Source organism: Lepidochelys kempii, chromosome 23, assembly GCF_965140285.1.
Source record: "Lepidochelys kempii isolate rLepKem1 chromosome 23, rLepKem1.hap1, whole genome shotgun sequence".
Lineage (NCBI taxonomy): Eukaryota > Metazoa > Chordata > Testudines > Cheloniidae > Lepidochelys > Lepidochelys kempii.
Genome location: NC_136402.1, coordinates 4,585,272 through 4,599,325, shown reverse-complemented (window position 1 = coordinate 4,599,325; position 14,054 = coordinate 4,585,272). Strand labels below are relative to the sequence as shown.

The following is a 14,054-nucleotide window of genomic DNA, read 5'->3' as shown; positions in this document are numbered from 1 at the left end:
CAAAGTAATTGGGCTTGGACCCTGGATCCAGGCTTAATTGGAGCTTGGAGCCTTCAGCCCTGCAGGGTCCTGGGACCCCGGGTCCAAGCCCTGGGTTAGCACAATTGCAGGTTAGATGCAAGGGGGGTTAGGTTTTAGCCCAGGCTCAAACATAGGCTTACATTGCTGTGTAGCCATATTCTTAGGAGCCTAAATCACATTGACTGTCAACTGAAAATGAGACTCAAGGAAGATCTACACTTAAAATGCAGCAGCAATGACGATGCTTCACTGAAGAAGCTACCTACGCCGATGGGAGGGCTTCTCCTGTCATCGTAGTTAATCCACCTCCCTGAGAGGCCATAGTTATTTCAAAGGGAGAAGCCCTCCCATTGACATAGTACTGTCTACAGTGGGGGTTAGGTCAGATTTTTCACACCCGCAAGTGACATAGTTACACAGACTTAATTTCTTCGTGCAGACCTGGTCTCAGGCTTCTAAATGATTTAAGTGTTGCAAAGCTGAGTGCAGTAATGCTTAGCTACTTTTACAAATCTGAGCCATAGATGCTTTTGAAAATTCCACCCTACACTCAGACTGCACCTGCTGGCCCCTTCACATCACACACTCATGAGTCAACGCTCTTTGCGAGACTGAAAATGAATACAACTCTCTGGCTCCCTCCAGAATGAATTCAAGCCAACCTTGGTTTTCACTCAGAAAGGGACATTGAGTTCAACCACCAACAGCGGGCTAGTTCTGAGGAAGTGAACTTCCGTTCCAGCAAAGAGAAAAATATAATGGCATCAGAACCGTGCTGTCTACAGAGATCTAAAGTGGGGCCTGTCACCTTATTCTGAGATTTCACCTCCGAGCTGTGAGCCTTCCATGGAATTGTCAGTGCCTGTTAATGATTCACCCATCCACACCCCGAGCATCTTTCACCCCAGGGCCCTGGTGCCAAATGTTAACTCAACAGCAGAGACACTGCAGCTGGAAGCTTCTGAGATGCAAGGCTGGAGCTCCTTGAAAGCAGTGGCCACTGGGGTTCCCTTCGTGGCACCGAACCATCAGACTCCACACTGCATAGGGAGCCACAGCCCCACTCCTGCTGCAGCTCCTCTTGGACCAATTGGCCAGAAGACTCAGAACCAGGCAACTCCTTCTCCTACTGCCCTGGCAGCCCTGTCTCCTCCAGCTAGTTGGCTCTGAGATGGGTGGAGTTACTATTCAGTGTTGGAATCCCCACAAACTCTGTGGGTTTGACAGTCGTCTACATGGCAAAGTTCCAAGTGCTGCTCCGGGATGTGCGCATGTGGTCACGCGTGAGTGCTGGGAGAGAGCGCTCCTGGTAATCCACCCAGCGCCCACAGCCTGTCCATACTAGCCCTTTAAAGAGCTCAAACTTGCTGCACTCGGGGGGGTGGTTTTTCAGCATTAACTTGCCTGTGTAGACAAGGCCAAAAGCTCCCCTGGGCTATTGCACAGTCTGATCAATGCCTCATATTAACGCCTGGGTCTGCAGAGCTCTCTATGGGACTTACCTGGCACCCATCACCCTAGCATCTGAGCCCCTTGCAATACTTCATGTCTTTTTCCTTACAACTCCTCCGGAAGGCAGCACAGGCTAACATCCCTATTGTACTGAGGCATAGAGAGGTTAAGGGACTTGACCAAGGACATACAGGAGTCTGTGGCAGAGTTGGGAATTGAACCCAGGTTCCTGGCTAATGCCCTAATTGCTGGCCCACCCTTGCTGTCCAGGGATCTATGATGTCACATGCCCCGCTGGGCCCCAGGCTCTCTGCCCCTGGAATGGTAACATTTCAGAGCAGGAGAGGGGAGGTTTTTGCTCCATGTGGATTAAGGGTGATTGAAGGGGGAAGCCAACAAGTCTCAAGTCTTCAGTTCCTCAGTGGAATGAGCAGCCAAGAGCACATCCCTCCTGCGCTCTGCACTGGCTCCAAGTTCTGATCTGATCCCTGTGCAAAGCCTTGGTCCTGAATTCCAGGGCCATTAACAATTCAGGACTCAGCTATACTAGGGACTGGCTCTCCAGCCACAACCCAGAGACAACAGCGCTCCTCGGGGACAGTGGCCAGGACAAAGCTTGCAAGAGTCATATTCACCGGGAGATGTCTGGGGAATAGTCTCATGGAGGAGAACCTACAGAGCCAAAAACACAATACAAGGCCTATTTCCTTAGCAAAGCTTTTCTGCCAGATCTGAAGTCATGCCTAGGTGGTGGGAATAAGGATAAGAATTGAGATCCTCAGGGATAGGTGAGGCTCCTCCAGCTGTCTGCATGTAGGCAATGGCCAATCCCCTTCGTAACCTGAGAACCAGGAGGGAGATGCAACCAAGTGACACTTTGTCCAGGAAGCAAGACAAAGAACTGAGATGGGGCAACAAGCGAGGCTGCTGGAAGCAGGGCAGTCTTCTGTTTTGGGCTCAAGGGGGAGGGTCAGGACCTCAAGGGTCTGGGGTTCCCTCCCCGCAAGATGGACTTTACTGAACGGTCCTGCTTTCTGTGTTAACAAGCTCTATTCTACTCTTTGTTCCTATTGACTAATACACCTTCTGTTTTATATGCTGGCTGAGAGTCATGGCTGACTGTGGAGTTGGGGTGCAGGGTCCCCCTGGCTTCCCTCAGGGTACCAGCCAAGTGGACCCCACTACTGGAAGTGCATGGGGGTGCTGAATGCCCTGAGGCCAAACCCAGGATGGCTTTAGCCTAAAAGACTTCATGGCACACTACACCAGAGTCTTGTCTGGTTTCATACAGAGCAATTCCAGAGCACCGGGCCTGTGACTCCGTGACAATATTATCCATCAACACTGTAAAGCAAAAAAACCTGAATTCTGCCAAGCCTGGTGCTCAGATGCTTTTGGGGTGGGTGCTCTAAATTCCTAAAGCCTCTAAAGGAAAGAGATCGGGAAAGGACCATTTGTTAACATAATTTTATTAAACACAAAAATATTCACTGGTTACCTTCCTGCACAGACAGCCAGGCCCACCATGGAACCAATTTCTGGGGGTGTGGGGGGGTGGGGGGGAATGTCACAGGTAATGTGGATGATTCTGCTACAGAAGCAGCCCAACCATGGTTCGAAGGCTTTTTAGCAAGAATTCTTCTCCCCACCAGTCAGCCCAAGAGGAGTTCTCCAGGGCAGGTTTAGCTGCTTGTGCTATGCATTGGGAGCGGGATTGGGGCCTGGAAGTGCTCTTATAGGCAGAAAAGGGACTCTATAAAAGCTTCTCCTGGCCAGAGTCATGAGTCCAAAATACAGGGCCAGGATTTTTGGGTTCTATTCCCAGATCCAGCACGGGCTTGCTATGTAACCTTGGACCCGTCCTTGCTCCATGCCCCTCTTAAGTAAAGAAAGGATTAAAAACAGTGACCCATCTCCGATGTTATGCATGAGGATTAACTGGTTAATATTGGCCTAGTGCTTTGTAGACAGAAGGGTGGATGACCCTCTTCTGTCACTTCTGACTTACAATAGTGTGAGATTGGAATCCTGCCCAGTTGATCTGTGGAAACATGAATCCACAGGCCTCTACCCCCAGCCTCTGCCCATGCCTCACTCCCCATGCCCTGCTGCAAGGGATAGCACATGAGAGAGCTCCCTGGACTGTGCTACCTTCAAGGGGCCATCATCCTGGTTCCACTGTGGCTGGGGACACAGCAGATGGGGCAAGTTTTGCTCTTAATGCTCCAGTACAGGTAGGAAAGTCCATGCGCTAACACGTGCCCTAAACCCATTTTGCAGATGAGGCAATGGAGACCCAGAAAGAAGGAGCAAGTTGCTCAAAACCACAACAAGCCAGGGACAGCGCTAGGAATAGATCCCAGACATTCTGATTCCCGGTCTCCTGCTGTACTAACCAGACAAAACTACTGTGACATCCAGTGTCTAAAGATCCACTGTGTTGACATGAATGTGCCCCAAATCCCTGAGACACACTATAGTGCCCCATTCACATTGCTAATTGTTCCATAGCCAGCATATTGCTTTGTCCGTGACATGTCATTGACAGTGCAGAGAGGTAGAAAGATGGGGAAAGTTCAGATCTTGCTTCCAGTCTTGTACAGGACTCAGATTTCTCTCTTCTCCCGAAGCTCTTCCCTGGAGATGTTCAAAGACAGCCTGCTCCCTCTAGCCACGTTCTCTCTTAAGCCAGACACGTTCTTCTGAGCCTCCTGCCTGACATATAATGGGACCGAGGATGCAACAGAAGGGGATGAACTTGGCTGGGGAAGAACTCCAAGGAAATATATGCTAAAGAGCGTCCACTCGCCAAGGCTCATGCTGAGGGCTTCTTTGATTTCATTGTTGTCACTGTAAACCAGGGCACGGCCATTTAGATTATGGTCCCTCAGTCTCTGTTGGTACTGCAGGACGTTTTCTTCCTTAAAGCCAACTGTTTCCATCTGGAAGAGAAGAGGAAGCTTCCATTAGCGCCATACATATATTTGAAATGTTCACAACACATTCTTAGGAAGATTCCGTGATGGCTCCAGAGAGGAACCTGTGTCAGCTCGTTCAGATTCTAGCAAACAAGATGTGCCAGCCAGCAGGTTGTGGGACTATCAATAGTATCTGGAAAATCCCTCTTGTGTATGCTGGAATACTACTGGAGGTACCACCGATCAAGTCGGTATGACAAGTACAGTCGATCGGGCAACTAAGGGGGAAGGTCACAGTGTGGTGTACTGAGGAGTGTGTTGGAATTGCAAGCTATCACTTTAAGAGCGAGGGGGTTTCCTGGTCCTGCTTGCAGACTAGAGGGCTCTGTAGGGAAGCATGCAGAATCAACCTGCAGTGGGGTGAGTTGGGCCTTGCTACCTTAGGGAGCAGCCTGCTTTGTCTCCTCTGTTTATTGGTTCTTGTGTGTTATTCTGGATTCTAAGAAATAAAGTGGTGTTACGTTACAACCTTCCAGCAAGAGTATTTATGTTTTTATCTCATATCTCTGTGTGCATGCTGTGAACATAAGAGATAGCTAAGAATCTTCCATAGTCCTAAAACAGACAGAAGTCATTTCAGAGAGTAAAGGAGGAACCCCTTGGAGATCCAGCCAAGGGCTTTGGGGTCACAGAAAAGAGCTCCAAGGATCAGAGTTGTTGTTCCAACAAGAAATTTCCTGGCCCATTTCAAGCATGTACCAAGTCAGGAGCATCTAGAGTTCCCTAAAAGTAGGGGGGGGGCCCTCACCACTCCTTCCCCCGAGGCCCTGCCTCCATGCCACCCCTTCTCCCCTTGCCCTCACACCACCCATTCCCCTGTGGCCCCATCCCCACACCACCTCTTCCCGTTGATACCCTGTCCTCCACTCGCTCATCCCTGCCCCCTCCTCCTGCTGCTCACCCCTTAAAAGTGATGGGGCTCTGGCCCCTTGCCCCCCCAGAGGATAACAGTCAATCCTAAACCCTGAGTCCAGCCCTGCGTCAACAAAAATGTTCTGTAGCACACATATGGTTTGCTTTTGCAAATGCACCGGTTAGATGGGATAGTTTTCTCCCAGCTCCAGTGCCCGTCGCCCTCATCTCCCTCTCAGCATGAGGAGCAGCTGTCACGCGGCTTGCTATTAAGTAGCATGGGGACAGTCTACCTCCTGCTGACTCTGCGGGGTGGCAGGAAGCATGAGAGTCACCTACCTCTCTGCAGATATCATCCACCGTCATACCCAGCAGGGTGCATGTCGTGAGCCTGTTGAACTTCTTTGTCCGCTTCAGGCTGTGACTGCCACGTTGCAGCTCCATCTGCCTTTTCAAGGACAGGTCTAAGTTGACCGTGTAGGGCAAGTAGAAGATGGCCTCCTCCACCCGAAACCTGCTGCTCAAGAAGTTGTGGAAGAGCTCAGGATCCTGGTCCAGTTCCAGAAGCTTTTCCATCTGGCCTTTAAGCATGTCCAGCTCCTCCATGTACTTCTCGTAGACCTCCCACAGAAACATGTCAGGGGGAAGTGGGCTTCCTTGGCAGCAGGCCAGGCTGCTTCTCTGCTCCTCATCCTCGATGCACTGCAAGACCCAGCTCAGACGGCATGGCCACTGGTTGGCAAGGAGCACCCAGTCCACCACCTTCTTTGGACACACCTTGTCCTTGGGGACGTTATTTGCCATGATCCTGATGGTGATGGTGATGGTGTTCACGATCCGCCGCATTTGCACCACATTGTCTGTCATGTATTCCTTCAAGGAGTCATCCAGGAGGTAGTCAAATGCTTCTTGAATGAGGTCTTTGGCTCTGATGCCTTTCCCATAGCCGCCAGTTCCTGGTTCCTGGGTTCTGAGGTCTCTGACAATGAGAGGTATCTGTCTGTCATCTGCACCTGGATTCTCTGCTTCATGGTTGGCAGAATCGTAGCAAGGGACTGAGAGAAATTTGGAGTTAGCTTCCATCTTGGGATCCTGCTGGAAGCCTACCTCCTCCTCTAGGTCTCTCTCTTGCCACTTCCGGCGCTCGGTGATGTCCCTGATCAGCCTCATCTTGGTGACACAGTCCATCCGAGGGACAGAGAAGGGCAGGGTGACAATGCGATTTAAGAACTCGTAGCCATTGTTGGCCATGCCCTTCATGTACAAGGAGCTTTCCACGCAGTCGACAATGATGCTCGGGTCAACAGCCAGGATGGAGATGAATGGGGCATTGTAATCCGAGAGGAGGATGTTCATGGCATCCAGGACGCCGACCACCTTGTCAGGGCTGCACCTGTCCAAGTGAGTGATCTCTAGCACCACCTGCAGCTTCCGCCGCTGGAAAATTTCCATGAAGTGAAGGAACCTGGTGACTGTCCTCACTTCGCTTTTCACACAGCTCATGAAGCCCAGCTGAGCGCTGAGATCCGTCCGATTCATCTGTCTCTCCAGCTGGGTCTTCTGGGTGATGATGACGTTTCGTACCACCATGATGGCGACCCGAATGGCAGCGGCCGCAGAGACGCCAACAGCCGTCACCCCGATGCCCTCCACGACAGCTATTGCGTCTCCCGAGGCATCCCCAATGGGGATCCCAACCACTAGGAGGAGAACGCCCACCCCAATAGCTACCACGGTCACAAGGATCACAGCAGCCCACAGGGGGAGGCAGAGGTACTTCTTGCTAACCCATTCCTGATCCCCTGGTCTCTCGATGATGCCACATTTCCTGCCTACGGCCCTGTAAATGCTCACAGGTAGGAGACCAAAGTGGCTTTCAATGCCATCACACAGTGTGGTGATGAGGCCTGCCCACAGATGGTCGCTGCCCGCATACTCCCAGGCACTGAAATGGATGAAGACATGCTGGACATTCTTTCTCTGCTTCTGCTGCTCTGTCAGGACCGGCCGGTAGAAGATCATGAGAAACAGGAGCTTGAGCAGATCCCAGCCAGAGCTTCCACGCTGCTTTTTCCCGTTCCGCCGAAATTCCTGCTGGTCTTTCTTTGTTGATTCGCTAACCATGTACTCTGCCGTAAGAGAGGAAGGCATACATTAGACACCGGGCAGCACCTTAAATCTTTCCTCCTCGAGGATCTTCCAGATTGACAATCCATCCCTCCCAGGGAGCGTTCAAGAATGGGATAAGGTTGTAATCCCCATCCTCTCCCATCCCTTCCCCTCCTTATGTTCCCCAGGGCAGCACTCACGCTGGATTTTCTGTAAGAGCAGGTTTTTGCAGTGTCCCCATGGTGCATAAAACCCGACAGTCACTGGTGTGGGCACACTGTAAAGGGCCTTTGTTAAGGCGAAGCAGTAGACGTCCTCTTTGGTCTGGAACTCTGCAACAGAGACAAGGGAAAACACGAAGATCAGCCTCACCGAGAGCATCAGTGGTGGATGCTGGATTACTCCCGTTCTTTTCCTTGTGAATTTTTAATACCTGGCAAAGGTCCAAGGCCCACCATGATCCTGGCCTCTGCACTGAGATTCCCATTAATTGGGCCACTTAGGGTATGTCTATGCTGGAACTGGAGGTGGGATTTCCAACTCTGGTAGACATACTCACGCTAGTTCTGAGCGAGCCAGCATGCTAAAAATAGCAGTGTCTAGCTGCCACACGTGTGATCCCATCTGAAACCCTCTTAGACAGGTTTCAGAGTAGCAGCCGTGTTAGTCTGTATCTGCAAAAAGAAAAGGAGGACTTGTGGCACCTTAGAGACTAACCAATTTATTTGAGCATGAGCATCCGATGAAGTGAGCTGTAGCTCTCAAAAGCTTATGCTCAAATAAATTTGTTAGTCTCTAAGGTGCCACTAGTACTCCTTTCCTCTTAGATATGTTCTTGGGGCAGCTAGCCCTCCTGCCTCCCACACTAATGTAGCTGCAGTGGAGGAAACCACAGAAAACCCTGGAAATGAGGAGTAAATTTTTAACTGGGAGAATAATTAGCCACTGGAACAATTGACTAAGGGTTGTGGTGGATTTTCCATCCCAGACAATTTTTAAACCAAGACTGGATGTTTGTCTAAAAGATCTGCTCTGGGAATTATATTGGAGAAGTTGTCCAGCCTGTTCTATGCAGGAGGTCAGACTAGGTGATCACAACGGTCCCTTCTGGCCTGGGAATCTATGAAATCCCTGGTGTGGGGGGGAAATGGGGGACAATGGTATGGGGGTGGGGGATATGGGAAACGCACAGAGCCCCTGGCATTGGGGGATTGATAGGGGGAGTTTCAGGAAGTCCCAAAATAGTGGGGGATGGGAGGATGGCACGGTGGGGGGAAGGGAGAAATGGAGGGATATGCAAAGAGACCCTGGCGTGGCCAATAGAAGCAACAAAGTGTTATTTAAGTTGTTATTTTATTAATAAACTTGCACCTTGCTATGTCAGGAAGAAAGACAACTTTACTACAAAGGGATTTATGCAAATAGCGGAAAGAGACCTGATGAGAAAACAACACTCATCGAAGCATCTGTTGCAGAACACTTGGCATCCTGATGGCACCATTTTCCTATTAAAGTTTTAGGAGGAGATTAGCGCCCATCTCTGCCTTGGAAAATTTCCCCAGCAGCAGTCCTTGGATGCAATTTGGATGTTGCATGCTGTCTTCTTGTGGGACAGCAGGTGATGCTGTTGCCAGTGCATGCTGCATGGCCACTAGATCTGGCGGCCAGTGCTTTCAGATTGAGTGTAGCTGCTGAGCTGTAGCTGCTAAGGATGCAGCTGGTTAAAAGACGAATTGACCGAACATAGAATCATAGAATATCAGGGATGGAAGGGACCTCAGGAGGTATCTAGTCCAACCCCCTGCTCAAAGCAGGACCCATCCCCAGTTTCCCCCCAGATCCCTAAATGGCCCCCTCAAGGATTGAACTCAAAACCCTGGGTTTAGCAGGCCAATGCTCAAACCACTGAGTTATCCCTCCCCGTCCCCCCACCGTCACAATCAGGTCCGGCCGGTCTTGTCCAGCTGAAGCTCCAGCAAGGGACTCATCCGAAACGGGTGGTTTCCACTCAAGGATAAGGTGACACTGCTGTCCTGGGAGCGAAGGCCGGGGCTGTCAGGCCCTAAATCCCACATCCCGGTCATCGCCGCCCTGTGTCCCTCGGTGGCATCCGTGGAGCAGAGGGACTCCTGGGCATGAGGACAGATACGGCCCGCCAGCCCTTGGCATCTCTGCGATGCCGTCACCATGGCCTGCTGGTGTAGGATTGGGCCTGGTACAAGGTTTGAGGCCTGAGCCAGAGGCTGTGAACCAAAGTCAGGCCACATAGTACAGCAGATGCTTACGAGTTCTCTGTCCAGGACATGAACTTGGCAAAGTTGTTGCTAGAGCACTAGGCTCTAGATATTTACGGAAATATAGGCCAGCTAATACAAATACATCCCAATCGAGTACAAGATAAGATGGTTTGACAAAATAATGCATAGAAATTACGGTGGGTCATCAGCTGAACGTGAGCTTCCAGTGCAGCACCGAGGCTAAAAAAGCTAATGGGATCCTAGGACGTATCAGGAGAATCTTGAGCAGGAGTAAAGGCAGAGGTGGAAGTGGGCCAGTGCGGGCTGGTACAGCGTACTGGTAAGAACCAGCCGCCAGTACTGGCCCACACGTGGCCAACCCTAAAGCACCGCTTCACGTCGTTGCCTCTTTTGCTCCCCCAGGTCCAGCAGCGCTACTGGACCCGACCATTGGGGCTGCCAGTGGGGGGCGGGGAGCAAAAGGGGCAGCTGCCCTGGGCAGGCCTGGCAAGTTAAAAGGGTCCCAGAGCTCCTGGCTGCTGTGGCAGCAGCCAGGAGCCCTGGGCCCTTCAAATCCCCACCAGAGCCCTGGGGCTCCCGGCTGCTGCTGCCACAAATGGGGCCCCTGAATGGCCGGCTGAGGGAGTCTGGTTCCCAGCCCTGCCCCTTCCGCCCAAGGTCCCAACTCTTCCGGGGGCCAGAGCCGCCCCCACACCTTGCCCAGGGGGGACCCAGCATACCAGTAAGTCCCTCTACTTACTTTCAGCCTGAGTAAAGAGGTCATTTTACCTCTATATTTGGCACTATTCCACCACTGCTGGAAACCTGTGTCCAGGTCTGGTGCACACAATTCAAGAAGGATGCTGATAAATTGGAGAGGGGTCAGAGCAGCACCATGAGAATGTAGTGTGACAAAGTTCCTTCTCTGCTTTGGTGGGTCCTGCGCTTTCTGGCAGATTTGCTCACCTCAGAGGTCCATGGCAGCCCTCAATTTGGCCACTTTTGCTAGTGGGCTCAAACCTGCCATTCACTCAGCTAACCTCATCACTGGCCAGCATGGGGGAAAGGGAGAACAATCTCTGCTGTCCCACCTAGTGGGTCGGGGACAGGCCAGATCCCTTTCCAAATTAGACCTTCCTTTCTGGTGTTGCTCACAGACCAGGTCAACGCCTTCTGTGTCAGATAGGGAGTTGGGAGGATGAGTTGGGGGGGGAATCTGAGCCCGCCCTCTACTCCGGGTTCCAGCCCAGGGCCCTGTGGAATGCAGCTGTCTACACCGTCTCCTGTAACAGCTGAGTGACAGCTACAACTCCCTGGGCCACTTCCCCATGGCCTCCCCCTAGCACCTTCTTTATCCTCACCGCAGGACCTTCCTCCTGAAGCCTGATCACACTTGTACTCCTCAGTCCTCCAGCAGCACGCCTTCTCACTCCCAGCTCCTTGCGCGCCCCCTCACTAACTGAAGTGAGGTCCTTTTTAAACCAGGTGCCCTGATTAGCCAGCCTGCCTTAATTGGTTCCAGTAGCTTCCTAATTGACTCCAGGTGTCCTAATTAGCCTGCCTGCCTTAATTGGATCTAGTAAGTTCCTGATTGTTCTGGAACAGCTCCTGTTATCTTACCCAGGGAAAAGGGATCTGCTTATTCTGGGGCTAATGTATCTACCATCTATCACTCTCCTGTAGCCATCTGGCCTGACCCTGTCATAGTAGGGTTAGAAAACCTGCCCGATAGATCGAGCTCCTTGAGTCACTCACTATTACCTTAACAAAGAGAAGGTGAAGGGGTGACATGATCCCAGGCTATCAGTACCTCCCTGGACAAGAAATATTTAATAATGGGCTCTTCAATCTTACAAAGAAAGGTCTAACATGATCCAATGGCTGGAAGTTGAGGCTAGACAAATTCAGACTGAAAATAAGGCATACATTTTTAACGGTGAGAGTAATTAACCATTACCACAATTTACTAAGGGTCATGGTGGATTCTCCGATAACCACTGACCATTTTAAAATCAAGATGGGATGTTTTTTCTGGAGAAATCTGCTCTAGGAACGGTTTTGAGGCAGGTTTCTGGCCTGTGCTGCACAGGTGGTCGGACTAGATGATCAGAGTGGTCCCTTCTGGCCTTGGGATCTATGAATCTATACTGTGGCTTCACTTCGATAGTTACACTAGCTTTGATATGGGGCAGCTACATCTACCCGGGCTGCAATCACACCTCCTGACTGCAGTGTAGACAGATGCTGAGAGGCAGCTGAGCTTCATGAGACGTCTCGGAAGCCCATAGTTTTCAGAATATCTTAAAACGCAATCATCTACCCAGTGAAAACCGGCGTAAGGAGGTTTAAAACAAACATAAGGAATTACATATTCACTCAACCCACTCATGAACCTGTGGAACTCATTGCCAGGGGATGTTGTGAAGGCCAAACATGTAACTGGGTTCAAAAAGAATGAGGTAAATCCATGGAGGATAGGTCCATCAATGGCTATTAGTCAAGATGGTCAGGAACATAACCCCATGTTCCGGGTGTCCCTAAGCCTCCAACTGTCAGAGGGATCACTCAATAATTGCCCTGGTCTGTCATTCCCTCTGAAGCATCTGGCACCAGTTGCTGTTGGAAGACAGGATACAGGGCTAGATGGATCATCGATCTGACCCAGTATGGCTGTTCTTATGTTTACTCTGCCCCTGCCCCCCCACAGGTCTCATGCTGGTCTCTAACAAACACTGAGCTTGGTCTCAGGAGAGCTGGGTTCTATTCCTGCCTGTCCCACAGGGTGACCTTTGATGAGTCTCTTTATCTCAGTTTCCCCATCTGTAAAATGGGAACAATGATACTGATTCTCCTTTTTAAAGTGCTTTGAGATCTACAAATAATAGCAAGGGATTATTATTAACTATTCAAACACTGGCTAGCCAGATAAACCAGCCCGTTCCTCTTTGAATCGTATACAATTCTTGATCTCAGCGACAAAAGTCAGACACCTGGGGAAGTGACATGGGGAATAAAGGCCACTATTTGTGGTCATCTTCCTGGCAGAAATCCCACTGAATGGGAGCCATCTACCCACATTACCAGGAATAACAAGGCTCCAAAACTCCAGCTGCCAAGCTGTTTAGCCATCTCGTTCAGGCCAGCCGCCCAGTGATTCTCCCAGATTTTCAGGGCATCTTTGGGCATGTATTTAAATAGAGGCAGCCCCACGCTCAGCCCTTCTTTATCCATCCCCTTTCCCTCCATTTGCACGCAACCTTCAAATAGCCAAAGGTTCCCCTTTTCCCTCCCTCCTTGGTTAAACAAGCTGATTAAACAGCAAGAGGCGAGGGAGTGATAAGTGCCAGCAGGCGGAGTCACTCGGCTTTCAGGATTACAGGGCCAAGTAACTCCGCTTTTGAAACTGTGCCAGCCACAATCGCACCTAAGGGAAGGGCTGGAACAAGAAACCAGGCCCCATTCCTGCAGGATATTGGGGCTCCCCCCCCAGGCAGATGGTCTCCCCCAGCTGCTGCTCTCCCAGGATAGAATCCTGTCTCTCCCCTCCCCAAGGCAGGCACACAGCCTTCACCCGCTTGCTGCCCCGTAGCCTGCTGTCTGACGGCAAAGCAAGGCCCATAATAACCCAACAACGCAGTCCCTGGCATCTGACCCTTGGAAGGCAGATCAGTAGCCCTCTATGGAGGGCTATCTCCAGGCCTTGCCTCCTTGCTGGAAACACCCATTTCTACAGATGCTAACCTTTGCTTTAAATATATATTTATCCATATTAAAGCATCCAGATCTCATGACTAAAAAGGAGACTTCCCAATGGGGCCCTATGCAGTGCTGTCTGCCTGCGACACGTAGCTCCAAGAGGAGCGAGCAGCCCTCGTTCGGGGTAGCGATATTAGCTCTGATGATGATGTTATTGTTAACAGCATTGCCAGTGATTACTTGTATTATTTGTAGCATCTTAAGGCACCCAATGAAGGATCGGGGGGGGGGGGGGGGGAGCGCCGCTGTGCTGGGTGCTTACATACACGAAGAGCTTAACGTCTAGGTAAATACCCAGCCCACCACCAACCGTATCAGGAGAAATAGCCAGACATTCTGGGATCAAGGGCAGGACTGGAAATGTCGCAGGTCTCAAGTCCTTTCACTTCCCCACCCCAGATCACAATGAGTCATGGTGGCTTCCAGCCATTCTCAGATCAATACAGCTGCCTCCCTGATAACCAGGGCTGGTTATCAGGTCACATGGACCTGGCTTCGGCAGACCAACCCTCCATGCCTGATGTGGAGCTGAGACCCAAGGACTCTGTCCATAACTAGCCAGCTGGTTACCTTGGGCATGGGAGACCATCGCACTGGGAATTCCTGGGGGCATTCAAGGGCTGAAGAGGCTTGACTAGATCAGCCAGCT

General features: G+C 51.0%; 1 protein-coding gene across 1 annotated transcript; it reads right to left on the bottom strand.

The window, feature by feature from the left end:
* Positions 1-2,967: 2,967 nt before the first annotated feature.
* On the bottom strand, positions 2,968-14,054 carry LOC140902053 (NTPase KAP family P-loop domain-containing protein 1). Its single transcript, XM_073321686.2, has 4 exons — positions 13,976-14,054; positions 7,613-7,744; positions 5,643-7,432; positions 2,968-4,415 (listed from the first exon to the last, which is right to left on the bottom strand). Exons 1-4 carry the CDS (start codon positions 14,016-14,018, stop codon positions 4,080-4,082), a joined length of 2,301 nt encoding a protein of 766 aa, XP_073177787.1. The 5' UTR covers positions 14,019-14,054; the 3' UTR covers positions 2,968-4,079.

Coding starts and splice junctions, on each gene's coding strand:
- LOC140902053 (XM_073321686.2), bottom strand. CDS start 14,018: ATGCCCCCAGGAATTCCCAGTGCGATGGTCTCCCATGCCCAAG. Junction 7,745..13,975: donor GATGGTCTCCCATGCCCAAG/GTAACCAGCTGG, acceptor TCTCTGTTGCAG/AGTTCCAGACCAAAGAGGAC. Junction 7,433..7,612: donor GCTCTTACAGAAAATCCAGC/GTGAGTGCTGCC, acceptor CTCTTACGGCAG/AGTACATGGTTAGCGAATCA.